This window comes from Vespa crabro, chromosome 17, assembly GCF_910589235.1.
Source record: "Vespa crabro chromosome 17, iyVesCrab1.2, whole genome shotgun sequence".
In the NCBI taxonomy this organism is placed as follows: domain Eukaryota; kingdom Metazoa; phylum Arthropoda; class Insecta; order Hymenoptera; family Vespidae; genus Vespa; species Vespa crabro.
This window is the reverse complement of record NC_060971.1, coordinates 3,717,104-3,744,581: the sequence shown is the minus strand read 5'-3', so window position 1 is coordinate 3,744,581 and position 27,478 is coordinate 3,717,104. Positions and strand designations below refer to the sequence as shown.

The 27,478-nt window shown below is 34.0% G+C and overlaps 3 protein-coding genes across 10 annotated transcripts; 2 read left to right on the top strand and 1 right to left on the bottom strand.

Annotated features, from left to right (window-relative positions):
• Positions 1-1,120: 1,120 nt before the first annotated feature.
• LOC124430208 lies at positions 1,121-8,029 on the bottom strand. The gene is made up of 15 exons (XM_046976456.1): positions 7,260-8,029; positions 6,496-6,667; positions 6,204-6,363; positions 5,924-6,129; positions 5,653-5,858; positions 5,468-5,525; positions 5,333-5,407; positions 5,086-5,251; positions 4,737-4,815; positions 3,399-3,539; positions 2,891-2,994; positions 2,571-2,744; positions 2,280-2,488; positions 1,603-1,854; positions 1,121-1,470 (listed from the first exon to the last, which is right to left on the bottom strand). Exons 1-15 carry the CDS (start codon positions 7,338-7,340, stop codon positions 1,349-1,351), a joined length of 2,205 nt encoding a protein of 734 aa, XP_046832412.1. The 5' UTR covers positions 7,341-8,029; the 3' UTR covers positions 1,121-1,348.
• Positions 8,030-10,061: 2,032 nt separating this feature from the next.
• Positions 10,062-12,239, top strand: LOC124429942 (trypsin-1-like). Its single transcript, XM_046975840.1, has 7 exons — positions 10,062-10,470; positions 10,579-10,741; positions 10,874-11,036; positions 11,117-11,325; positions 11,622-11,824; positions 11,914-11,974; positions 12,100-12,239. The coding sequence occupies exons 1-7, from the start codon at positions 10,390-10,392 to the stop codon at positions 12,219-12,221; spliced, it is 1,002 nt and encodes a 333-aa protein (XP_046831796.1). The 5' UTR covers positions 10,062-10,389; the 3' UTR covers positions 12,222-12,239.
• A 500-nt stretch (positions 12,240-12,739) lies between these two features.
• Positions 12,740-26,692, top strand: LOC124429941 (protein RUFY3-like). 8 transcript variants are annotated; one of them, XM_046975838.1, is made up of 12 exons: positions 12,740-12,967; positions 15,288-15,466; positions 15,530-15,639; positions 16,120-16,327; positions 16,479-16,642; positions 16,727-16,889; positions 16,961-17,077; positions 17,190-17,330; positions 18,718-18,815; positions 20,857-21,103; positions 21,380-21,625; positions 25,495-26,692. In XM_046975838.1, exons 1-12 carry the CDS (start codon positions 12,778-12,780, stop codon positions 25,633-25,635), a joined length of 2,004 nt encoding a protein of 667 aa, XP_046831794.1. In that variant the 5' UTR covers positions 12,740-12,777; the 3' UTR covers positions 25,636-26,692. The 8 variants fall into 8 exon arrangements, 6 of the variants coding, with proteins under 6 accessions (XP_046831794.1, XP_046831792.1, XP_046831793.1 ...); XM_046975836.1 differs by lacking the exon at positions 12,740-12,967 and adding an exon at positions 13,580-14,320; XM_046975837.1 differs by lacking the exon at positions 12,740-12,967 and adding an exon at positions 13,581-14,320 and having other exon boundaries at positions 20,887-21,103.
• The last annotated feature ends 786 nt before the right edge of the window (positions 26,693-27,478 follow it).

Sequence of the window (27,478 nt, the reverse complement as noted above, 5' to 3'; positions counted from 1 at the left end):
GTGTAAATAATTTTTTCTTTTCAAAAAGAAGAAAAAAGTAATATATCATATATTAATAAAGGAAGCTCTCTCTTTTCTATAAAATTAAAATATATTTAATGAAATTTCCATTGAATGAATGATCGAATGTTTATCAATTAATCTTAAGTTTAATTAAATATGGATAATATATATATATATATATATATATATATATATATATATATATATATATATATATAAATGTATATATTATATATATATATGTAAATAAATAATAATAAATATTAATTTAATATATATATATATATATACAATAATATATATATATATATGTATATATAATATTTATTTGCTTATACAATAATATTAATTTGTGTGTGTATATGTATATAATAATAATAATAATAATAATTCGTAGATTTTATTATTAATTATTATTGTCTTCTTATATTTTTAGACAATTTTTAACCTATACTATAAGTGAAATTACATTTCGTACAGATATATGTATATTACATACACAGACACACACTTAGTTATCTATAAAATACCAATTTTATTCGACTATCTCGGATCGCCATAAACTTTTTCGCCTGTTCACCCTCTGAAATGGCTTATAAACAGGCTTACGAATGGGCTGGATCTCTCTCGGGAACCGTATTTCATCGAGGCAACCCAAAAAGCTGCCTCGAAAGGACGTATTATGTAGATTTCTGCGCGTGGAACGGAGGAAGTTGTTTACGCGACTTCTTTTTGATCTCACTATAAGCGCATGCATACGTAAATACTTCGTACGTCAACCGGTATCGTTTGCAAGTTACCCTGCGGTACGAAGTCGATTTTATTCGAAATAGGGATGTTTTAATAAGTTCCTATCAAAGTTTAATAAAAAAAAAATCAATTTTTTTATAAAAATTCGATTTAATATGTATCCATCAAGAGTGGGACGTTGAATATGCAAATATGAATATTTTATAAATAATTTATTAAATAATATCTTTTTATCGTTAATAATTTTTAACGTTATCGTACGATATATATATATATATATATATATATATATATATATCAACGTTATTTTTTTTTTTGATACTGAACGATAAGCATTCTGATTCGACAATAAACCGTTATGCGACAGTATTATTCCACGAACGTTTGACCATTGTACCGTACGATTCTAACGTAATAAATACATGCGTGTGAAGTCCCTCACAGAGAAACTTTTGAAATCGTTTGTATTTCAACGTACGGCAGATAAAATTGTGTCATTCTATCATCTTTAAAATTTCTTTGCTTAAGTATCGTTTCTATTTCGTCAAAATGAAAGCTTTTAAATATTCAGTCATAATAAAATCGAGGTAGAATATTAATTAATACACAGACATCCTTCTTTTATATTTGTGTTGATCCATTTCAAGTATCTAGTAACTCTAGTATAAACTCCAGGATATCCAGGTCTACCACAACCAACGCCCCAGGAAACTATACCTAAAGAATAAATAATTTTATGGTAAATGAACAAGGAAAGTAAATAAATTATAGATAGAGAAATCTTTTAAATAAATTTATTTATTTATTTATTTATTTATTTATTATTTTTTTTTTTTTAATAGAATTTACCTGCTATTTCCAATCTGTCACCCTCATGTACAAGAAGAGGTCCACCACTGTCACCTTGGCAAGAATCCTGAGTACCTTTGCCAGCGCAAATCATGTTATTAGTGATTCTATTTGCACGGTATTTCATTTTCCGACACTGTGTCAAACTCCATACAGGTACTTGTACTTCATGAACCTTTCCTGGCAACATACCTCCTTCTGATGTACGTCCCCATCCAATGACAGTACCTTCTTTGCCAGCAGGATCAGATTCTGAAGAAATAAAATGAATATGATATGATTAATGTATATATTAATTATTATTTTTTTTTTTTTAACGTTTTAACAACCGATAACAATCGAATCTGTACGATTAAATATCATTTCTAATCCATCGTTATTATTTTATACGAACAACTTATTACTTTTTTTTATACATATATTTACATAAATAAATAAATAAATAAATATATATATATATATATTAAATAAATAATTTAAATATAATATAAATATAAATATTATATAAACTTTGAAAACGTTATTATATTATATAATTATATTCTATTAATTTAATACCATTCATTAACTGTGTAATTCTATACAAACTGATATCGAATAACACTGATATCATTATTTTACGTTATCGGTTGTTAATGTGTTAATATCGATAAAATAAACGTAATAATATGCGATACCAGCTTGTGGTAGACAAACAGGTCTAACAGTTTTGGAAAATTTGACGGGCTTACGAAGCTTTAATAGAGCCACATCATGATTATAAGAATTTATGTCAAAATTTCGATGACGTATCACGGAACTAACTGCTCTCATTATAGCAACACCATCGGTATTCACATATTGATCATAGTCACCGAGTACAACACGAATTTTCGATCGTTTCAAACTGAAAGAAAATAAAATACTAAATAGTATTTGTAACATTATTCGTTCTTTATAATCGATCATTTATCTATTTTAATACATACTTTCGAACACAATGAGCAGCTGTAATGACATAATCATTATTAATTAGACTGGCGCCGCAATGAAAGCGTCCATCGTAAACCAAACGAGCGATCCATGGATATCTGTTTGGTATCGTTGGTCGTCCACCAACGATACGATTTTCTTTATTAGTTATACCACATTCTGATATAAAAAAAAAAAAAAACAAGAAAAAAAGACGATTTCGAAATTTTACGAAAATGTACACTTCTCTTTTTATATTTTATTCTATTTTTCTTTTTTTTTGGAATTTTTTTTTTTTTTGATTCTTTTAAAAATTGTTAAGTGAAAACGAGTTTTACCGCATGTACAATTTCGAAGCTTTTCATCGTCATCGGCACCACCAGTGATATCGATGCCAAATAATTCATCGAACAGAAATTTTCCAGTACGATTATTAGGTTGCTGAAAGAAATAAAGTAGAAAAAAAAAAAAGAAGAAACAAAAATGAAATACGAGGTAATATCTATGCGGGAAGTACGCTCACTTTTCAAAGCAAATTATTGACAGGAACGTGCCAGACGAGGGAAAGTGACAATGATTCGAATTGTAGGTCAAGGTCTAACTCTCACAAAATCATTCACATCGCTAAGCAAAGGTTTTATCCTTATGCGAGTATTATATATATATATATATATACACGCATAATTTGACATAATTCGATAAATTAATAAAAAAGTTTGATGTATGCTTTTTAAAAGAATTAATTAATTATTGAAACCGAATGAAAAAAAAAATCATCGACAAAATGATATATTGCAATATCAATATAAAATAATTAAATCGAAGGATCTGAAAATAATACTCACGGTTTTATTCAACGTCGAAGATTCAAGGTCAAAACTTTTAGCGTATACTTCCTTTAACATAACGAGAAAGAGGATAAAGATCTTGAACTTCAACAAACGGAAGTTCATCTTTCGTAGCACAAGATATTCTTTGAAATATACCTAATCAATTTCTTTTTTATCGATTGCACACGTTTAACACTTGACGTTTATTCATGTTCGTCTGAACGATCTCACATCGGATCGCACGTTTTGTATCTGTTCGTATCCGTTAGTTGATCAAACACAGGAAAGTAAAGAGATATTTATATATATATATATATATATACATATATATATGTATATATACATATATACATAAAGTAGAAAAATATTCGTTTAATGATTCCCGAAAGGTAAGCAGAAGTTGTGAGATTTGCGATGATCGAGCTCACTGCAGACGCTTTCACCGTGGCACCAAAAAGACAGTAAACTGGTCGATCAAGGCTCAGCCTGACTCTTTACGCTCTCAAAGAAAGTTCTTCTTCCACTCTATCGATTTGTTGCCACTCTTTTCTCTATTTCATTCAGTATGTGTCGCGTGTCGACTTGTTATTCCTTTTACAAATTTCGTCACTTTCATATCTTTTTCTCCAATGAAGAAAAAGTTCGTAATCGTCAAGCATTGTTCCACTCATTGACAGCCGATATTTTCCCTCCCTCTCTCTCCATCTCTCTCTTCATATATATATATATATATATATATACTTGGTGATTTTATATATATGTATCTCAGTGATCTTTTTTTTCTAACTTATATTTTTCCCCTAAGGTTTTTACTTTTCACATGGATTATAATTCAATACGAAGAGACAGACTAGACTCACAATTTTCTTACTAATAACACTTAGCTCTTACACCGAACAGAGACTAGACGAGAACTAATCTTTACAGCTTTGTCATAAATACATCCATCATAGTCACTCTCTACTATCGCTATTTCCCACCATGATATATACGCTCGAGACGTTAGAGTCATCCTATTGTAACTGGTAACCCCACTCTCGAAATTCGAGACACATTCGTGTACTACTTTTGATAAATTTCTCTTTCGTAAGGAATGCTTTGGAAACGAATTATTTGGGGGTGGGGAGGAGGGGATATGTTTTTATTGTTATATTAAAAAATGATTAAAATTTATCGATAGAATCGTACGATCAAATATCCATTGAAATTTCTGAAATATGAAAGATTTGATATAATCTTTTTCTATAGTAAGATATAAGACATACTTAGATATAAAATAACGAAGATAATCGTACTTTATGAAATACTTTCTTCCGTGTTCAGAATAGTTGAGAATTATTGCGTACTTATTACGTTCGATACTGCATCGTAGACATTGACAATTCTCGATTCGGAAGAATCTTGCGTTCTTGGTAACGGTTCGATGGTTTCACTAACCCACATTTCGCTCGTTGAAAGCAAAACGTTTCAGACTAGTGACCCGGTTTTTCGTTATTGTCGCCTTCACGTCCCTTTCAAAACGTTTCTTCCGCTAAGTTAGAAGTACTTATATCAAAATATGAAAAAGATAATCGATATTTTCATTATAATCTTTATTTAATAAATATATCATTAAGGAAACGAGACGTCAATTGCGTGTCTAAATAATACTATATACATATATGTATATATATATATATATATATATATATATATATACGACTAGATTTTTATAGTTACATTAGCGTTACTTAATATATATAAAATAATAATACTAAGGAATTTTACGTTCTTCAATGTCTTCACGTTTTCTAACATTGACTTTTGTATTTTTGAGATCAGACGAACGACAAGCTCTTGTATAACTCGAGCTGTCCATTTAAACGTTTCTAAAATATGATTTTTTAAATTTTAAAGAGAATGCGGGGGCGGACATACACATTCGTTACCAAGATGATCCTTTAGCCAACCCATGTAATTGTTTAATTTTGTATATATTCCAGGAAAATTTGGCCTCGCGCAACCACGACCCCAAGATATTATACCTATATAATATTTAAATAAATGAAATATTATTTATATATTTTATTATATTTTTTACTTACCGATTACTTCCAAATGGCCATAAGATCCTTTGACGTGAAGAGGACCTCCACTGTCACCCTTCGATTACAGATAAGACACATAAGATTACGGTTTATATTTAATTTTTTTTACATTAATTTATTTTTTGGTTTTTTTTTGGTTTTTTTTTTTTTTTTTTCTTTCTTTTCTTATTGAATTCACTTACGAAACATGCGTCGCGTTTTCCATCGAGATATCCAGCGCAGAACATATTGTCGGTAAGACGATTCTTTTGATATCCAGCTTGATCACATTCTTCCTGAGACAAGATCGGAACATTAACTTTACGTAATTCATCGCTAACCGGTTTATTTTCACCAGTACGTCCCCAGCCAACCACCGTAGCCATGGCACCGGTATAATCTATGGCTTCTGTAATAAAACAAATTATTCGGAAAATTTATTAATTAATTCTCAAACTTGGAACGTTTACTCACTGTCCTCAGGTAAACAAGCCGTACGAATGATACTATCTAACGAAACTGGTCTATCCATTTCTATAAGAGCAATGTCATTGTTAAAATTATACGTATGGAATTCTTCGTGAATAGTTACGGATTTTATGCGACGAACTATGGCAGTAGATGCGAGCTTCATTCGGTCACTATCAGCTATCACTAGTTTGATACTCTTCGTCTCGAATCTGCAAATTTTTATCAAATTTTTTATTAATACTTGTAAAGAATATTAAACTTTGTTAAAAAATATTATGCCTACCCTTCCAAGCAATGAGCAGCTGTTAAAATGTGCCTTCGTGTTATCAAACTTCCAGCGCAATAGAATACACCCTGTTTGCTCATACTGACCAACCAAGGATATTCAAAAACACTGGTTTCGTTTCCACCTACTATTCTTGTCTTTCTACCGATCCCGCAAACTGAAATAACAATATTGAATTTTCTTGTAAATATTTCGAAGAATAATTTTTAATTCGTTTATATTTTCTTTCTTTCTTTCTTTTTTTTTTTATTTTTTTTTTTTTTTCATCTTTTATATATTTTTTAATTACCACAATCGTTGCAAACGTTCGGTCTTTTTGATGGGATTTTATTCGATGGATCATAATCGATGTAAGACATATCGTCTATTATCGAGGGACCACTAAAGCCGGTATTTCTTCCATCGACGTGCATCTGAACATTCGCCGTAGTAGATAAAGTGCTTTTATCTTTTTGCAACACCTGCAACGAGAGAAAACGAGCTGTTGCATAGATATTGAAATTAATTGTATTAATACTTGGAATTTATTATTTTTCTAATGTTAAATAATCAATTAGATCTCTTTGACGTTTGTTATAACATTTAAAAAATATTTATACGAATATTATTATTCGTTAAACTCTCATAATCATATATTTATTAAAAGAAAATTATAAGGCATTTAATATAATAAGATGACTCGAGATGCAGTATTATTATAAATATAGAAGTGAACAGATTGACATAGAAAGATAGATACATAGATAGATAAAAGTTTGAATTTTGTAAATATAAATCTATATATATATATACATGAAGTATAATAAATTATAAAGAAAATGTAATAATAAGAATAAAAATAAAGAAAAAGCGTTTTAGTTGATTCAAACGAAATACAATTATAATAATAGATAACTATCAAGATAGATGAAGAAAGAAAGATATCGTTGAAATGATGAAAATGAAAAAGTTGAAAGTAAACAAGAAGAAACAAAAAAAAAAAAAAGAAAGAAAGAAAAAAGAAGAAGAAAGGACGAAAAAAAAAGACTAAGAAGATGATCCTTAATCACTTACCGCGCGTGGGAGGGCGTAAACGCAAAAATGTAGACATAACAGGAGCATGATTTTGTATGGTATTTTCACGTGACAATTCATAATTATTTCTGATTAAAATCTCGATCGAACGTATATAATAAATTTGCGCGATATACGTCTGGTATGCGTGAATTCAATGCGTTACACGTAGGGCACGGACTTTGACGCAGTGTTTACGTACTTATGCCAGGTGTGAAAAGGTATTAAAGGTGTCGTCGAAGTTTTGCCGTTTTATACTAAATTATAACTAATGAAGCATGGCTGTAAGTGGGGATCGGTAGCCTTGAGTGGTGCGTTTGCATTGGCAGATGTTGCATGTGACAGCTTTTAAATCACCCGGTCGGCGTCGTCTCACCTGCGCACTCATCCTCGACTCTCTTGTTTCGTATGAGACGCGAAAAAATTTCTACGTAGACTATATGTAAGTAAGTAAGTATGTTGTACGTAAGTATCTTCGTCTCATCATTGCGATGGCGCAATACGACCATCCAACTACCATCGCAAACGACCAATGTCAAACGATCTCTTCTTTTCCACTCCTCTTCTTTTCCGCCCTTCTTTCTCAGGGATCCACGAGACTGGATCAATGTCAATTTCGTCAGAGACGACGACCAAGATCGCGAGAAAGTTAGCGCGAGTTATTCGATTTATCGTCGGCTATGAGAACGTCGATCTTATTTTTCTTTTCATTTCGTTTGATATTTTTTGTGAATTATTATATTAATAGAATATGGACCTTCTTTTTTCTTTTCTTTTTTGTCAACGAAGGACATATCTAGGGTATGTAAATCTATACGACAGTATATCTGTAAATATATATATATATATATATATGTGTGTGTATGTGTGTGCGTGCGTGCGTGTGTGTATGTATGTATATATATCTCCTTTTTTTATATGCTTTTAGTCTTTCATTGTACTTGTCACTTCTTTTTTTCTTTTTATCTCTCTCTCTCTTTTCTTTTTTTTTTTTCTTTTTTTATTTCGTCAAGCACCTAAGTGAATACTATCGTCAAACGTTTCTTTCCAACCACTTCCCGAATCGTATCGTAGTTATGAATTATTTCATTTTGATCCCTTTTTTCGTAAAATGGAAGTTCATATTTCCGTTAAAAGCTTCGTCCCCTTGACAATTCATTTTTCATGATCTTAAAGAAGTAACGCGTATTATAGAAACCATTAGTTAGGATTCGATCTGCAAGTAATTATAATTAATTTATGATCAGAATAAATTCAATGATTTCCTCCGAATGATGAAAATTGTGAACGTTGAAAACGATCAAGGGAGAGCGTGGGCATTGGAAATTTCCATCGAAGATAATACTCTTTCATGGATGGTGTAAATTAGGTACCTACTTAAATATTGTATAACTTTCCATAAACGGAACTTCGATATGCACCAGAGAGACTTCTCGTGTTCTTTCATCGCAGTGATTTTACTTTCACTTACAAATTGTTTTTTTGTTTTTTCTTTTTTTTCTTTTTTTTCTTTTTTCTCTTTTTTTTCTCTCTCTCTCTCTCTCTCTCTCTCTCTCTCTCTTTCTCTGTTCGATAAGTCTGCATTGAAGATAGTAAGGAAAATTAAATGGCCAATTTTGGATCGCGATTCGATTCTCTTAAGAAAGATCTTTTATATCGCTTTCGTAATGACCCAAGATGAAACTTTCTTGCTCGTTAGAACTGTCACACAATGAAAAATAACGATGAAATTTTACGACGTTCATTAATGGCATTAACCTATTAACCGAAAGATGATTTCGGTCAAGTTTCCCTTGCAATCAACGATTAATATTCATTGAATTCGAATTGAATTACTTCTCCGAGTATATATGCGCGCGTATCAGTCTCGTGAATATAATTATCTGTGTACACATGTCATTCATATCTAAAACATAATAAGTAAAAAGAAAGTAGATATAATTCGTATCTAAATTATTGAGTGTATTTATTATCGTACGAATTAACAATGATTATTGAATCTTATCATCACAAATGGATTAATTAATTAATACTTATATAAATACTATAGAGATAATTTGTCCATTTTCATCATATCTCTATATATTCTCGTAGTTTAACGTAATCAGATCTTACTGAGATGAATGCAATATAAATAAGGCGAGGCTCCTCTGATAAATTTAGTTAAACGTTGAAACAATAAAGTAAGGTGTATCGCCCGCATGAGGGTGTTATGACCCAAATACCTTGACCCACTGGCACGCGTTACAGGTGGGGCACAGTCATTCGTTCTGACGCATCTTATCTCGAATACTTTGTTCAAACCGAAGTTCTGATAAGGTAGATTCTACGTTCGCTGCGTCGACCTTCTTGGCTATCGAAGATTAACGAGCGAGAAAGGACGAAGGCGTGCTCGTTTTTACGCTCGATCGATCGATCTCGAAGTGATCGTTCCATTTCGACGATGGTTTTGTTTCTTCTTGGTCGTAAAACAAAACAAAAAATCAAAAAAAAAAAAAAAAAAAAAAGATTAAAAAGAAAAGAAAAAAAAAGAAGAAGAAAACAAGAATAGAAGAAAAGAGAAGAGAAGAAGAATGTACGACGGCCTATTTCAGTGGGATCCTAATAAAAAGAAAAGAAAAAGAAAAAAAAAAAAAAACAAGAAGAAAAAAGAGGAACAGAGAAACTTGGAGCAACGAGCGATTATCGTCGTTGCCATTATTTGGGTCACTCGTCCTTAGATTCTTTTTTTCTTTTTTAATTTTTTCTTTCTTTTTCTTTCTTTCTTTTTTTTTTTTTTTTTTTTTTTTTAATCTCTTTCTTCCTCTTAGAGAAATCACGAATAAAGAGACGGCAAATCTTTAACGTTTATACTCGGCTTTAGCCGGTCGTGGATAAAGTATCGTATGTATCTATCCGGTTGTTTGCGCTAAATTTGCATACGCCTAGCCTAAATTTTCACTCTCCTGCCACTCGTCCATCCACTATTTCGTATAAATAAAGTTGTGAGACGGAAGCCGAGCCTTGTGTGAAAGTATGCGCTGTAGTGAACGCTCGGTAGCGTTTAGTATCGATTGGCCCGGGATATATTAAAGTACCTCTTGAAGTGTCGAATAACATAGGAGTGATCGATTTGTGTTTTGTGCATGAAATGGTGCAAGGGATAATGTACGTATTGCTTTTATTCGTAGCAATATCGGTCGGCGTATTTGCTACAGTATCTGATAACGAGGTATATATATATATATATATATGTATATACATATATATTAAAAGATTCATTTTCACGTGATGATAAATCGTTTCACGTAATAAAAATTCTCTTTTATAATTCTTATAGACAAGGTCGGTGTTATCAAACGAGGTATATAACTTTACTGGCAAAGTTACAAACATAACTGATGATAAAGGATTTTGGGATTGGATTTATACTTTACTCGCTAAACCAACAACAACGACGATATCACCACCGATAATAGAACCTGAGGAATGTTCTTCTTGTAGTATGTAAAAATTATATTTAAATTTTTGTTGTTGATTTTTTTTTCTTTTTCCTTTTTTTTTTTTTTTGTTTTCTTCTTTTTTCTTCTGTTAGATCGCACTTAAAGGATTATATCGATCATTTGACTTTTCAGCTTGTGGTTTGACCAATACACAGAAACGAATTGTCGGTGGTGTTGAAACAAAAGTAAATCAATATCCATGGATGGCATTGTTGAAATATAAGAAACGTTTCTATTGCGGTGGATCTATTATAAATTCTAGATACGTTTTAACTGCAGCTCACTGTGTCGACAGGTACGATGACGTCACATCCTATCGTATCGATACTAATTGTAATTTTTCAGAATCGATTTAATCGTACGATTTCTCTATAGGTTTGATCCGAGTTTAATGTCCGTCGTTCTTTTGGAACACGATCAAAATTCGACGATCGAATCTCAAGTCCAAGAATACAAAGTGGAACAAGTTATAAAACACAGTGGTTACTCTATCGTTAATTACAACAATGATATTGCTTTGCTCAAATTGAATAATATTGTCATGTTCAAAGGTTTAATGAGACCAGTATGTTTGCCGGAAAAAGGTACATTTTTGAGATTACTTTTGTTTTTTTTTTTTGGTTCATTTTCAAATAGAGATTGTATATCAACATTTGATATCCCTAACGTGCTATATTCAATGATATTATTTTATGTAAATTATTTTTTTCAACAATGATATAACTAAAAATTGCTTACTGTCAAATGTATTAATTTTCAAAAAGTCGTAGTACCATGTAATCGATCGCAAAAGTATTAAGAAAGAAATCTATTTAAGATGATACAAATGGAATTTTTAAAAAATGAGATTTTTTCTTTTAATCTTTTTTTTTTTTTTTAGGAAAAACATATAGCGGATCAATAGGTATCGTAACTGGATGGGGCGCTGTTCATGAATCAGGACCTATTTCAAATACTTTGCAAGAAGTTATGGTCCCTATACTTAGTAACGCTGAATGCCGTACAACGAATTATCCATCGAGAAGGATCACTGATAATATGATCTGTGCGGGATACGCGAGAGGAAGCAAGGATTCTTGTCAAGTATATCAAAACTTCTTTTAACTGATCATTATGATCGATGATTAATCGTTGATCGTTTATCATCGATTGTGTCGAATTTTTTTTTTTAGGGTGACAGTGGTGGTCCATTACATGTCCTTAACGATACATCACATGTACATCACATAGTTGGTAAAAGAAAATTTTCTTTTTTTTGTTTTTTTTTTCTTTTTCTTTTTTTTTTTTTTTATATGAAATAAATTATTTAAAATTTATTTTAACTCATTAAATTTTTTCCCATACATTTTTTTTTATAGGTGTAGTCTCATGGGGCGAAGGATGTGCAAAACCTATGTATCCTGGAGTTTATACTCGAGTAAATCGCTATCTTACTTGGATTAAACAAAATACAGAAGACTCTTCTTATTGTTGTACATAGATAAACGATCGACAGAGACTGATTTAATCAATCATTTATTTTTAAATGATTTTCAATACTCGTACGTGATATTTAATATATATGACAAAATGAAGTCGCATTAAAACGAAATAGATAATAATTAACGAACTATTTATATATATATATATATATATTTTTGTTAGAATATTTTACATTTGTATGATGAAGATAAAAAAAAAAGAGAGAAAAAAAAAAAAAAGAAAAAAAGAGAAAGAAAATATTATCATTTCAATATTTATTTTGTTATCTAAAATGGAATGTATATCTTTGAAAAGATCCGATCGAATGGGATGCAGGAGAAACTTCATGTAAAAAAATTATTGATATGAAAATAGGAAATGGAAATGTGATTGAAACGAATCAGCCTCAGTGTAACGCTGATAATATACATACAGGCGTTCCTATACACACACACACACACCCATACATACATATACATATATATATATATATATATGAAAGCACATACGAATACAAGTTATGAAATCGTTGGGCGTGCGCGCGTTCGTGCCGGGACAGTGGCTACGTAGTAAACATGGCCGCGGAGAGCAGCGAAGGTTTGCCAATATCTCCGTCCGAGAAATCGTTGACCGGTAGTTTAGTGTCTGATGAAAATGAAAAAATCGTTTCGCGTTCACCCTCGAGTTATTCCATACGAGAAGATAAATGGCCGGATTTGGTGGTATCGAGACCTAAAAAATTGGACGCCTGGTGGTCGCCGAGACGTAAGTACAAACAACATACCAAACAGAGTCGAACGACACGAGCGCTATCTTTTTTTTCTTCAGGCTCATGCGCTGCCCATAATTGGGCAATTTTGGCGGGATTTTTCAAATGCACATTCAAAATTCCGCGCGTTTATATCGAGTAACTAATCAGATTACGACGCTAAACATTTCAATGATTTTTCTTATTATTTTTGATAAGTATAGAAAAAAAAAAAGACGAAGTTACACGATTTTTAGAAAGAGTACGTTTCTCTCTCTTTTTTCTTTTCAATCCAAATAGAATACTCATTAATTTGTGCAATATTAACGATATAAATATAATGCTGAAACTGATGTTGATAATACATATATTTATGTATATATATATATGTGTGTGTGTGTGTATGTGTATATGTGTATATGGAAATTTGACATGGTTTTTATGTATTCTTATCGTCAAATTTGCGATAAATTTGACGAGATTAATTTTGACCTCGCGTTGATGTCTTACCGACATCCTGGATTATTCATCGTTATATAATAAGTGAGATCTGTCGAGAGATGTCGTTAGGGTCGCTATCGTAACTATCGATTATCTTAGGTGGAGGTAACATCGGCGGGAAAATCAATAATTCCTTTGCGCCGGCGAATACGCCATTTTCATCGTGAAATGTTCCAACGACGACGTAACGTGTATCATCAAGCATTCGACGGTACTTTAGACGTAATATTTTGGGAATAATACGATTTAATAAAACTAAACGTTGAAGTTTTAAAACGTACGAGAAACGCAGTTACGATGTTATTACGATATTTTTGGATATTAACCAATGAAATATTTTTTATAATTCGCAAAGATGTTTCAATGCGAGGTGAAACATTTGTTTGAATAAACAAGATATATTAAAAGATCATCCTAGTATTTATCCTAAAGTGGATACGATTTGAGAGACATCTGAAGAATAATATTGTGGAAGGATTAAGGATTAGAAGAGAAAAGAAGAATTAATCTGTCTGCATTGCGGAACGAGTTCGTAATATCAAGTTGATTGTATTCGATCGATAAAGTCTCGAGGTCATAGGTGAGAAAAGAGAAAGAGAAAAGACATTGTGTTTTTCTGGAAGGATCTTCTATGCGGCAAGAACCCCAGAGCGGCTTGAAAACGCGACCTCCGGTCGATCACGGTGGTCTTCATCACGGCGGGGTCATGCTCGAAGAGGACATGGCCGGTGCCCAGGACACGATTTACCTTTGCAATTTTCGCGTGTCCGTTGATGGCGAGTGGCTCTGTTTAAAGGAACTTCAGGACGTTGAGTTTTCATTACAAGACTCGATACAACGTTCGCCTTCGCCACCGTTACCTCTTAGTGGTATTGATCCTCATCGTCATCGGCAACAGCTGTTACCCGAGCAGCGGGATTTTCGCGATGCATTACCGCCAAGTCCACCGCCGCCATTGCGTCACGTCTCAAGCTTGTGTCTGTACTCTTCTGCTTCTTCTTCTTTCTTTTCCTCTTTCAGCATCCTTTTCGTCCTCCACCATACTTATTCCATCATACTTATTCCTTATTATATTTCACATCAATCCATTAACGTATTTCTTTTTAACGGTGTTTCGTCATTAAATATCCATCATTAAAATTTTGAAATTTTTCTTACATTCGAAGCTGACAGCGAATTCATTTTCTTTCTTTCCTTTTTTTTTTTTTTGTTTTTTCGCTTTTTTTTCCCTTAAATCCTTTTCTTTTTTTTTTCTTTCTTTGTTTTTTTTTTTTTTTTTTTGACGAAAGATCTTACGAGAAGATATCTAAAATATGATTCACCACGTGGCCACGAGTCTCTTTCTATCGATTTCGTATGTTTTTACATGCTTCATACTTTTAATACGGTCTCGCTTTCACGATATTGTCTATACCATCAAGACCGAGTCACGCGAACACTCTATTTACATCAACGATTGCACTATTCCGCTTGCACGTCTTTCCGCATTTTGCATGAATTACTATCGTGCTTTTTTTCAATCAACTCGAATCAATCATGATTCTTATTTATCTTTACCAAAAAAAAAAAAAAAAAAAATAAAAAAAAAAAATCAAAGAAACTATATCTATTCACATATGCTTTTGCGCCTAACGCTTTGTGCTTTTCATAATGTAAGTCAAATCATAATTGGCAAATCTAAAATTACACGAACGAATACAAGAGAGAGAGAGGGAGAGAAAGAGAGAGAGAGAGAGAGAGAGAGAGAGAGAGAGAGAGAGAGAGATAAAATGGGAGAAAATGAACTTTGAACATTGAAAATAATGAAAGATGAAAACGGAAGGAATATTTTTGCAGCACGAGACCCGGTGATCATCGAAAGGAGTAATCTCGTAAATATTTCAAAGTTGATCGTGAAAGAGCTCATCGAAACTTCTTTAAAATATGGCCGCATGCTCGATTCGGATCATATGCCTCTGCAACATTTTTTCATCGTTCTCGAGCATGTACTCAGGCACGGTTTACGACCGAAGAAGGTAAAGGAGTAAGATCGAAGTGATCGTATCGATCAATTAACGACGATTCAACTTCGATTGCAGGGTTTACTTGGACCCAAGAAGGAGCTTTGGGACATCCTTCAGCTGGTGGAGAAATACTGCCCTGAAGCGCAAGATATTACATCAAGTATTCGCGATTTGCCGACGGTTAGGTACCACGCGTTTCATACTTTCTTTTTTTTCTTTTTTTTCTTTTTTTTTTTTTTATTATCATTCTCTCGAATATTCTTCGCTTTATCTTTCAATGGGAATATGCATTGATATCAAAAATGAAATTGTTTCGTTAATCGTTTATTTGAATGATATCAATCATTTAATTTATAATTCCTTAATTTATAATATAAATGATGTATTATCTTGCCAAAATATGAGTTTGAAGAAAGAGTTTCAATTTTAAAATATAACATAAATATCGAAAAAAGAAAATCTATATAAATTACTAATCGAAATATTTTTTATTTACTTTAAAAGATTTTTGATATTAAACATTTCTAATTGATTTGTTAAAATCTAATTGATTACGACTTACCTTTTAAAATGAATTAAGATAATATTGTTCTTTTCTGTTTTGGAATCATTGCATATTCCTATTTGTCCGGTTCGATCATTTTTCAGAGCATCATTATTTTCAGAACTGCCATGGGTCGGGCGCGTGCCTGGCTTCGTATGGCACTCATGCAAAAGAAGTTAGCAGACTACCTAAAGATTTTGATCGATCATAAGGACGACATTTTGTCTGAATATTTTGAGCCAGACGCTCTTATGATGAGCGAAGAGGCTATCGTGGTAATGGGTTTGTTGGTGGGTTTGAATGTGATCGATTGCAATTTCTGCGTAAAGGTCAGTTCATAGAAAACGAACAAACATACATATATACGAACAAACAAGCAAACAGACAAACAAACAAACAAACAAACAAACATAAAAACAATACAATAGAAATCATTAAAATCAAATTAATATATCGAACTCTATATCTATCTCGCGATAGGAAGAAGATCTCGATTGTCAACAAGGTGTGATCGATTTTTCGTTATATTTGCGCAATAGCAATCATATACCTGGAGAATCACCTGACGACGAGCTTGAAAATGACAACATGACGACTGTTCTTGATCAAAAGAATTATATCGAGGAATTAAATCGGCACTTGAAGTAAATCCATTATCGATAATTAACGATTCCCTTAATGATTATTCGAATGAAACGATCGGTTACGAATAAAAATGACATTTTTAGTGCCACTGTGACAAATCTTCAAGCCAAACTTGAAACTTTAACTACGACGAATGCTTTAATGAAAGAAGATCTGTCTATTGCAAAGAATAATTTTCTATCGCTTCAAGAGGAAAACAGACAGCTTAAAAAAGAATTAGGGATTGAGATCAAGGATCCTAATGAGGTATTCTTCTTAATCGGTAGATGAACGTGTAATTTTGCGATTAGACGTTACTTGGTATATTTTTCTTTTAGAATGGCAAGGCTCCTATTAAAATAACCGAAACTACGACGGAAATCGAAGAGCTTAGAAGTAGACTCGAATCAGAGAAGAAATTACGACAGGACACAGAGAAGGAATTGCAATTACAGGTCCGCGTTGTTGTTTTTTTTTCTTTTTCTTTTTTTTTTTTTTTATCCAATCGCAATAAAAATTATTCGTTGAGATTTATGCTTTTCAATAAAATGAACGATCTCGAAATAGATAAGCATGAAGTCGGAGATGGAGGTGGCGATGAAATTGTTAGAGAAAGACATCCACGAGAAGCAGGACACCATAATATCGCTTAGGCAACAACTCGACGACATCAAGCTGATCAATTTGGAGATGTACAAAAAATTACAGGTGATTCGAATCGTTTTTCCTGATAAGCAAAGTTTAATCCTATGATTTCTTGAAATGTTTCATTAACAAAACCAATTGATCTTAGGATGAATCTAAGAAAACATATGACTAATAATTAATTTTTTACAATACCACGCGTTCGTAGAGGAATAATTAGTTTATATTTACGTTTATTATCATAAACGAGATTTTCTTTTGATTTGTTTATACGGAATACGTACTACTTGGCAAATGGATAAGTAGAAAGTGGAATGTTAGTTAAGATTAGGCCCTCGAACGGAACCTCTCGGCAGTCTAATCTCCTTTTTTTAACTCACGTTTCAGATTTTATCAGGTACAGGGAGTCCTACGAGGGGCAAGCCCGAATACTCGCGGCACTTAGGTCTTCTTTTGTTTCTTTTCGTTCGTTCAAAGCGTAAGACTAGGCGTCTCTCTATTCTCTGTTTCTGGATGTGTTTCCCTTGTAGGAGTGCGAGCACGAGCTGACGCAGAAGGGCGAGATGGTGAGCCGGCTTCACGCCAAGACCAATCAGATCGGCAAGATTCTGAATAATCTCGAGAAGTACAATCACCTGATGAAGGATGGAGAAAATGTTCGGAGTCCGACGACGCCGTGTAACGCATCGAAGTCGATTTTAAACAAAAACAGTCCAACCTCGCCGAGAGGTTCGGCATTTGGAACGGAAAATGTTGGGGCCGATCGAACGTCAGGCGATCATCAGCAACGTAACATCGATAATAAACGGGCGAAAGAATCGTGTGAAAAATCTAAAAGGAGCAAATCCAACGACGACGTTGTCTCTACGAATGTTATTAACGAAAAAAAGCCCGTTAAAGAATGAAGACATTCTTCGTTTCGTCAATTCTCTTAGCGAGTCTACTTGTTAGAAATCTCTTTTTTCTACACGACGTAATAAGCGATACTAAATCGCCAATTTCATCGCAATTTCATCGCAATTTCATCGCAATTTCGACCTTCTCGCTTATCGCGCGAAATGTCGCTTTCCTATATGCGCTCCTTTTTACACGTTGTATTCGCGCGTTTCATCGATTATATCATATCTCTCGCTCGACGTTCGATCGCGAGCATCGATTCGAATAGTTCATATCTCTTCGAGATAATATGCGCCGAAATTGAGAGGAAAATCTACAACCATAAAACGTTTTATCTCTATACAGGCGCAGGATTATACAGGACAATAATCCCGAGAATAGTTTTCTGCGAGTCCCTCTATTATCTAATATCTTTCAAGAAGAAACACAAGTACGCGGCCATTCGATTTCTAATTTTCTTCTTTTTCTGATTCCATCGGATTTCATATTTATTTCGATCTCGAAGAACTCGTTTCTTTTTTTCTCTCTTATACTGAAGAAGAATTTATTTCAGGAATGCGAAGCTTCTCTTAATCATAAGACAGAACTGATCAAAAAACTGGAGGCTAAGACAGTGTCGATGACTGAGACATTCCAGAAACTGGATGAACAGTACGTTTGTTTGTCTTTCATTATTGTTAAGATTGTATATATTGCGTTTATTCGATCATTACAATATCAATTTCTATTGTTTCGTCAATATCCAATCGATTGTTTTTACATTTGATCCGTTAATATCTATTTCGTAATTATACCTATAAAAAAAAATTTTCATTTATTTATTAATCAAATAATTGCGATAGACAAAATTTAAATATCTAATGATTGATATATTAAATTTGTTATTAATCTGTCGCTTTATCGAACGGCCAATTTCTATCTGATCACGTACGACGATCGTGCATTTGTGATTCATTGAACAGCTATATGGCTATCGAGTATTTATTTTTTATGTAGAAGTACCATCGAAAAATCGATTCAAAAGAAATAGGATACGTAGCTGAAAAGATGACGCTACGCATTGAAATCTCGTGATGGGGATATTGGCAAACCTTCACTAATGGCTACTCGATAAGACTTACCTGGGTATATAATATATAATTAGGATTATCAAAATATACGATATATAAATATATATATATATATATATATATATATATATATATATATATATTATATGATAATGTCTTTCGCAATAATCAAGTAGATTTATACTCAATTAGGCGATTTCTGCCGAGATCATAGTAAAATATAATTCTACATAAACTAATTGTATTTCTCATCATTCATTATTTTTCCTTCGTTCGAAAGAAAATGTTTTTGTATTTAAGGAACTGAATTTGCGATCGTTCTTCTTTTCGTAAATATTATCTTATCGATCGAGCAATAAAAACATCGTATCGTTCGTTTGCTCGAACGTATTGACATTGAATATCATCGAAATTGCATCGTATCGTTCGAATGAAATATTCTCGATGATCAATTTAATCGGAGATACCATTTATTGTATAAGCATTGAGCTATGTGGTTGTCACGATTTGCACCGAGACACTAAGCATGCTTGTACTAATTGCTACAAACAATAAAATCATCAAATAAAACGATTATGAAGTTTGTTAATCCTTATAGTCGATCAAACTGTTTTTTATATTTTCTTTGTTATTAAAATTTTTCATTTATTACGAGATACGGGGATCGTTTATACCACGTTAATAGAAGGTAAGTCCAGTATATTAAATATTAGTAAATATAGAGAAAAATTAGAGAGAAAATCGAAGTCCGACATTAAGCCGATGGATTTTATTTCCACGGTATGATTTCAATTGCGTATTATTGAACAAAACGTTCGGACTTCTCATGTCGCTTTTGGAACAATACGTCCTTTTGAATAATTAAATAAAAGTGAAAGAAAGAGAAAGAGAGAGAGAGAGAAAGAGAGAGAGAGAGAGAGAGAGAAAGTGAATGAGTGTATGAGTTCGAGTGAATAACTTTAAATGGAAGATTTCAAAATTTTCCTCTTATTATTATACATTCAATCTTTGAAATAATATTATTAAAATTATTGAAATAACAAGATTACAGAATCAAATCGAGTATCCTAAAGGCTTTCTCTCTATTCTGTCACGTTAATTCGACTTCTTTCAATGGTTCCCACCGATATGCAGAGAGCGATTAGTAAGACTTAACTAGTTTTAGTGTTTCCATTGTCTTAGATCGTAGCCAATTAAACGCACAAGTTGAAGAAAATCCTTGAAAATCGATGCAACTTCGTATTCGAATCTCTCTCTCTCTCTCTCTCTCTCTCTCTTTCTCTCTCGGTGTAATAGTTTAAATGAATTTTCATGAAAATATACGAGAGTAATTAATATCGTGGTAATTAACGAGTCGCAAAACAGTTCCATAAATACAATTTTTTTATTCTATTTTTTTCTTTCTTTTTTTTTTTCTTTTAGCTCTTCTTTTCTTTTTTTTTTTTTTTTTAAAGGGCGGAGAAAGATTTTCTCCTTTATCGGCCCCAGGGCTAAATTACTTTCACTTTTCGTCCACGCTCATTCATCACAATTACATTTAGGATCATTACGCGTATTCATCGTCGACATAATTACGTTAAGTTACGTTACTTGTTCCGTTAAAAAGAGCCAATGCTTTTAAGAATTAAGGTCGAGCGATGTGACTTAATTAGGCGCAAGGAATTGGACGGAGTTAGAGCAAGGACCGAGGAGAAGGCTAAGGTCCTAGCTGCCGAGGCAGCCGAGAGGACAGCCCGAGCTAAGGACATTGAGAGGGAACTACATATGGAACGAGAATGGAGAACGTCCCTACAGGAATCATCGATCTCCAATGCAGAAAGGATTTCTCAGTTACGCCAAGAAAACGATCAGCTGAAGCAAATGTCAGAAGTACGAAATATTTATTTTTTATTTTTCTTTTATTTTTTTCTTTTTTTTTTCTAATAATCCCGTAATAAAGTTTTCAGCAAAATGAAGGAAACTTTAATATATTTTTTGTTTCTTTTAAGCTATGTTTAAAATATTATACTTTAAGGGGGATCCTTTTCGAACGATAAAAGAAACGGAAGAGAGAAAAAAAAAAGAGAAAAAGAAAACAAAACAAAAAAATGAGGAAATAACGAATAAGAAAAAAAAAAAAAAAGGAAATGCAATCGTCTATTTCAGAGATACGTAACGCTGCAGGAGGAGTATTATGCGTTAAAGGAGATCTGCTCGGAACAGGAAAGAACCCTGGAGGAACTTGGGGTGCAGTTGAGCGCAGCGAAACTGGCAACGGTCGAATTACGTGAGGCTGCTGACAATGCTCAACGACAGTCGCAGCAAGATGGCGGCGGGACTGCGTGGGCGGACGATCGACAGGTCACCCATTGCAAGGGTTGTAACCGTGAGTTCAACATCACTCGTCGTAAGGTAATCAAACTTTTTAATTACCCCTAGATCAACTATCTATCCCCCATTCTTCCCTTTTACTTGATAAGTCTTTGCCGATTTCTCTGAAACGGGTCTTCCATCGAATCGACATAGAATACGAGACACCTTCCTTAATTGTTCAATTATCCTCTGTCAAGTTGGAAATTACTCCTTCATTGTCAAAACTCTATCTACGGTCTTGTAAACAACTACCAGATGCTTCACATCCTATGATCTTCGAGAGAGAGAGAACTGCTGTTACTCGTGTAACAACATTCCACTTAGACGTTGTCAGATCGATTATGCTAATCATCTCGTTTCCAGGATGATTATTATCAAAGTACGGAGTTGGAATCGTTTGATTTGGCTAGGAGGGAATAACCCTTGCATTGTCTTTATGATGACATTATACAGAGAGAGAGAGAGAGAGAGAGAGAGAGAGAGAGAGAGAGAGAGAGAGAGAGAGAGAGAGAGAGAGAGAACATTCTTATCATTTTTACATTGGCGAAAGTGCTGAAATATTTTTTTTTTCTTCTTTCGCCTCTAACGCCGTCTCTCGTCGTTCCTCCCTCTTCTATCGTAGGATACTTTTTCTTCTTAACACGAATAACGCGCCGGCACGGTATAAGCACTTAAAGTATTCACCGTGAGATCTGATCGTTCCGAAGTGCGGTTGCGTGCATCGATAAGGAATAGTGGTAAGGAGGGTAAGGAGGGTGTTAGGACGGAGTCTAAGAAAGAGAAGAAGAAGAGAGAGAAAGAGAGAGAGAGAGAGAGAGAGAGAGAGAAGAAGAAACGAGAAGAGTCGAACTAAAGCGAAAGAGAACGAAAGTAAGAGAGAGAAAGAGAGAGAGAGAAAGAGGGAATGAAGCAAGCATTCGTCATACGGATAAATTCCGCGCTGAAATTTATACGCGCCAGTACCTTATCGAAATTTCGTGGACGTGCACGATAGACACGATTTACTGTAACGGCGAGCTTCTCGACACTCAGTGCTAATCGTGAGCAGTATTCTTTAGCCTTCACATAGTACAAAAAGAAATCCGATTAGCTATCGTTGATTTTATTTTTATTCTTCGTTCACGCATTTCCGACGTTTCAACGGAAGAGAAAAAGAAAGAGAAGGAGAAAGAGTAAAAGAGAGAGAGAGAGAGAGAGAGAGAGAGAGAGAGACAAAATATGAAAGATGATTCTTCGACTATGGTGTTCCCCTTAAATAAAAATAGCTTCGAGCAAGCGTGTCCTTAGCGCAAACGATTCATTCCTTCGAAGAACGAGAACGTCCAATTACATTATTGCACCATCACCCGATTTATATTCATGATTACATGTCATGCATGCAGGTTGTGCATGCATATTCAGTCGCGGATGCGATAGAGACGTTGCGCCGTTCCGTGAAAATACATTTAGACTGTATTCTCTCTTTGTTTTACTAAGGTAAGAAAAGGAGACGCTTGCACTAGGAAGGATACTGTTGGACGACGATGTTGTGTATGAGAGAGAGAGAGAGAGAGAGAGAGAGAGAGAGAGAAAGGTAAAACGGGCCCGTAGGTTGGTAGGAAAGGGAAGGCTCGGTAAGTTATTGCATAATAACAAGGCTCTAGGTACTCAAGGCATCCTTGTTACTCATTTTTCGCGGCGTGGATATATTACCATACTGTTTAATATAGACCATGCAAGCCGTGGACAAGGTTCGTCCAGATGAAATCGTACCATAAGGCAAACCTTACCTTAAGGGCCGTGTTTACGTTCGCGAGCATCGAGAAAAGGAGGGGTGAAAGTTGCCACCTTCTACGTTTACATCCTCTCTCTTTTTCTCTCTCTCTCTCTCTCTCTTCTCACACTGTAGGTGTAATTCCTTTTTAGGAAGTTCGAAGAAAAAGTACGGTAGACGTAAGCTCGTGTATTTGTACATGCAAAGGCATGCAAAATAATGACCCACCCTTGCGTCCACCCTCCTTTCTGTCCGGTACGTTGCTTTTACTTGAACCCGCGTTGGCCGCTCTCCCCATCCGGAATTCTCGCAATACTGCGAACTTTTTGATCTTATTCATACGGACAAATTATTCCTCTATGGTGGTAATATTTTATTCTCTCTCACTTTCTTCTTTCATGATATGAAATCGGTTCATGATCAAAAATTTTGTACGGGTCGTCCACTGCAAAAATCATACCTTCGTACCGACGATCAAAAACATTTTTCTTCAAGCGTGGAAACGCTCGTATATTTCAGGAAAATTTTCTAATCTCCGTTCTCTTCAATCAACGCAGTCAACGCGTTCCGCTCACATTTATTCCCATGAAGAAACGATCCGTCAGCATTCCCATCGATTCTATCAGCAATTTCGATATCGATGATTCTTCGATCTTCTCGATAATGAAAGCTACACCGTTATTATTTTTCCCAATATATGCTCTGTGCTAAAATATAATACGTAACTGTATCGGCCCGATTCACATGGATACAGTTACATTCTCTCATATTTCTTTTATGCATCACGAAATACATGCATCAACTTGATCGAAAGTTTCAACATAATGCACGAAATGTTATCTTATTCAGAAGAAAACGATGTTTCAATTCGAAATACACGAACGAGTATGATCTATGAACGATTTTCAATATATATATATATGTATATATATATATATATATATATATATATATATATATTCGTTTCCGATCTACCTTTTCCCTTTTATCTATTTTTCTTTTTATTTTTTTTCGTCTTTTTTTCCTTTTCTTTTTTTTTTTTTTTCTTCAATTAAATTTTCTTTCAAAACAATGTCCCTGTTGTATCTCATTTTCTTAACTGGGTTTTGCCGCATGAATACACAGAGCAGGCCAACTGAGAAAATTCACTGCGAAAGCTTACGGATCGCCAACGGTCCATCATTTGGTCGACAGTATCTTTTGGATCTGATCTCGTAGAGACTGATTTATTCTTCTTGAAAAGTATCTATAAGTAGGTATCTATCTCCGTTAAAAGATAAGGTGTGAGAAGGGGTGATTCGCGTTAGAGTATGCCGGTAGGAAGTTGCAGGCACCAATCTACTGCGTTTAGGTCGTAAGTCATGCTGATGGGACGGTTCAATAATTAAGTTCGTTGAGGAAATCGGTTATCGAGACGATATTATTCGCCGTCTTACTTTCCGGTAATAACTGCTAACTTCGACCGCGCACGTCGAAGCCATTGGCTTCATTCGTCGTCTTACTTAGCTTGGATTCAATTTAGATGTAAAATTTAGTTGGGCTTACCCTTGAGTCTTCTTCACCTTCTCGCTCATCTTCTCTCATTTCTCTTTTCTCTCTTTCTCTCTCTCTCTCTCTCTCTCTCTCTCTCTCTCTCTATTTATCTATCTATCTATCTATCTATTTATCTCTTTCTCTCTCTCTTGTTCCTTTCCCTTTTGGTCGACGAAATTCACATTATTATAATAGACGGTCGGTAATGGTTCGAAAATAAAGAGGTCCGATAGGTGGAAAAACGAAGAGAGTTCAGTTCTTTTACGTGAAACGATGAGGCGAAGAAACGCGTACTTCTCATAAAATCGTGTTTTTATAATCGTAGTCGACAAACCCTCTCTTACGAAGAACGTTCATGTCGAAAGAAGCTTTCACGAAAAAGGAGCCAATCGGGTGAACACATCCATATATATATATATATATATATTTTTTTTTTTTTTCTTTTTCGATAAGAAACTTTCCTATCCTTATATTATTAAAAATCCTTAGTCTTATTTGAATGTTTCAATTTGTCGTTTATTCTTTCTTTCTTTCTTTCATTATTTTTTGTTTTTCTTCTTCTTCTTCTTCTTCTTCTTCTTCTTCTAACGAAATTATTTTTTTTTTCCTTATATCGTTCCAGCACCACTGCCGTAACTGTGGAAATATATTTTGCAAGAGCTGTAGCGACAACACGATGTCCCTGACTGAAAACTCTAAGCAAGTACGAGTTTGCGACGAGTGTTACGTTTTACTAGTTGGCCGATATTCGGTAATGCTTTAACGCGTACTTCCTCATGTGTGATTATCTCATGAGGAGTAATATGGAAGAGGAAGGATCTACAAAAAAAAAAAAAGAACAAAAAAAAAGGAAAGCGAAGAAAGGAAACCGGAAGGAGATATATGAGAGGAGGAATGGGATCTCTGATGGAGAACGACGTCTAACCTCTCCCGTTCATTATCTATTATTTGCACGCGTTTTCGACGTACAAAAAAAGAAGTTTGAAATTTGCTACTTCTTTATATTTTTTAGGATTTAGTTTTTCTCTTGAAATTTTTTCTTATTATATAATATTTTTTTAACCGGGAAACGGGAATAACGAATTTTGTACAATTTTCATTTACATACGTACCAAACTGAATCTTTCAATCTCTCTCTCTCTCTCTCTCTCTCTGTCTCTCTCTCTCTCTCTCTCTCTCGTCTTTTTCTGTGAAATATTTTTTCTCTGTTTTTTTTTCTCTCCTTTTTTTTTCTCTTTTCCTTTCTATTTTTTTTATTCGGATCGAAAAGTATATTAGAGAGAGGAAACGGGAGAGGAAATTTCGTTCAAGCCCATCGCACAATTTCGCTTATGATTTCAAAACGATCCCGGCTTGCACGCGTGGCTGCGTTTCGAAACTCGTCTCTTGCGTTCCACGTTTTTCCTATAGCTTTCTCCACCTCTTTCCACCTCTCCCGTCCCTGACGCAACCCCTACTTTCTCCCCTCCGTCCTCTTTACCTCACTCAACCCCCTCCCCTTCACGCCCACCACGCGCAACCTCGCGTATCTTCTCTCTTTGTTTTTACGTTATACTATATTCGATATCCACTCGATATTTTTGCACTTGCTCGTCCGTTATTTACATTGGGCCCCACTGGACTTTGGACACGTTGTTTATGTTCGTGCTCGATACGATTCTGATACTCAATGGAAATCCCGAAAATTGCGGAGCTAGTATGCGTCTCGCGGCTTTGCAACGCATTCGTGCCTGTACAACAATATTTTTTAAAACGTTTTGTAGCCTTTACGATAAAAGATATTATACGCAAATAAAGTACACTGTTTTCATAAAAACAAATCTGTCTATATGAGAAGACGAAGTGATTCGAGTTAACGATCATCCCTTTTATAAAACATTTCTTTTCAGTAATATACTTTAGGGCGAAACGAGTGTCGGATTTAAATAGAATCGAATCTTTCCTACTTGGTATACCGTGAGAACCATCAATGATGACCGTAAGTCGATATCCAATCGAATTGTGAATACCTTCGTTCTCCATGAAAGGATTAACTTCACGGTCTATGTGGATACGAAAGCAACCGATTGAGAAGGTAAGTACAAACGTTGAATGAGAAAATGTGTGTATGTGTGTGTATTTGTGTGTGTGTGTGTGTGAGAGAGAGAGAGAGAGAGAAAGAGGAAAATGGATTTCTCGGAGAAAGGAAACCATACCCGAAGAAAATGCCAGGCATAATGTGTAATCTAGGCAACCGAACGTAAATCCCTTCCTCACACGCGTTCCCTTTAATCTACCAACTGGGAACCACACGCCATTCCATTGACTTCAACTAGGAACTCTGGAGGCCCATTGGAAAACGTTGCCCTCTAAACTCACTTGCCATTCTTATTCTCTTTTGAATACATTAACGATGACTATACTAGAAGGTTACGTACTTACTTTTACTAAGTTTAATATAGCAAATTCATTTCGTTTCCCTTAATGGTAAAATTTAATGATAAACGTTTTGTCACGATATTACGAGCTCTTCAGACCTTTACGGAAAGATAATGTGGGTTGATTCATAAAAAAGTGTTGTTACGGATGAGGAATTTATATCATTATATATATATATATATATATAT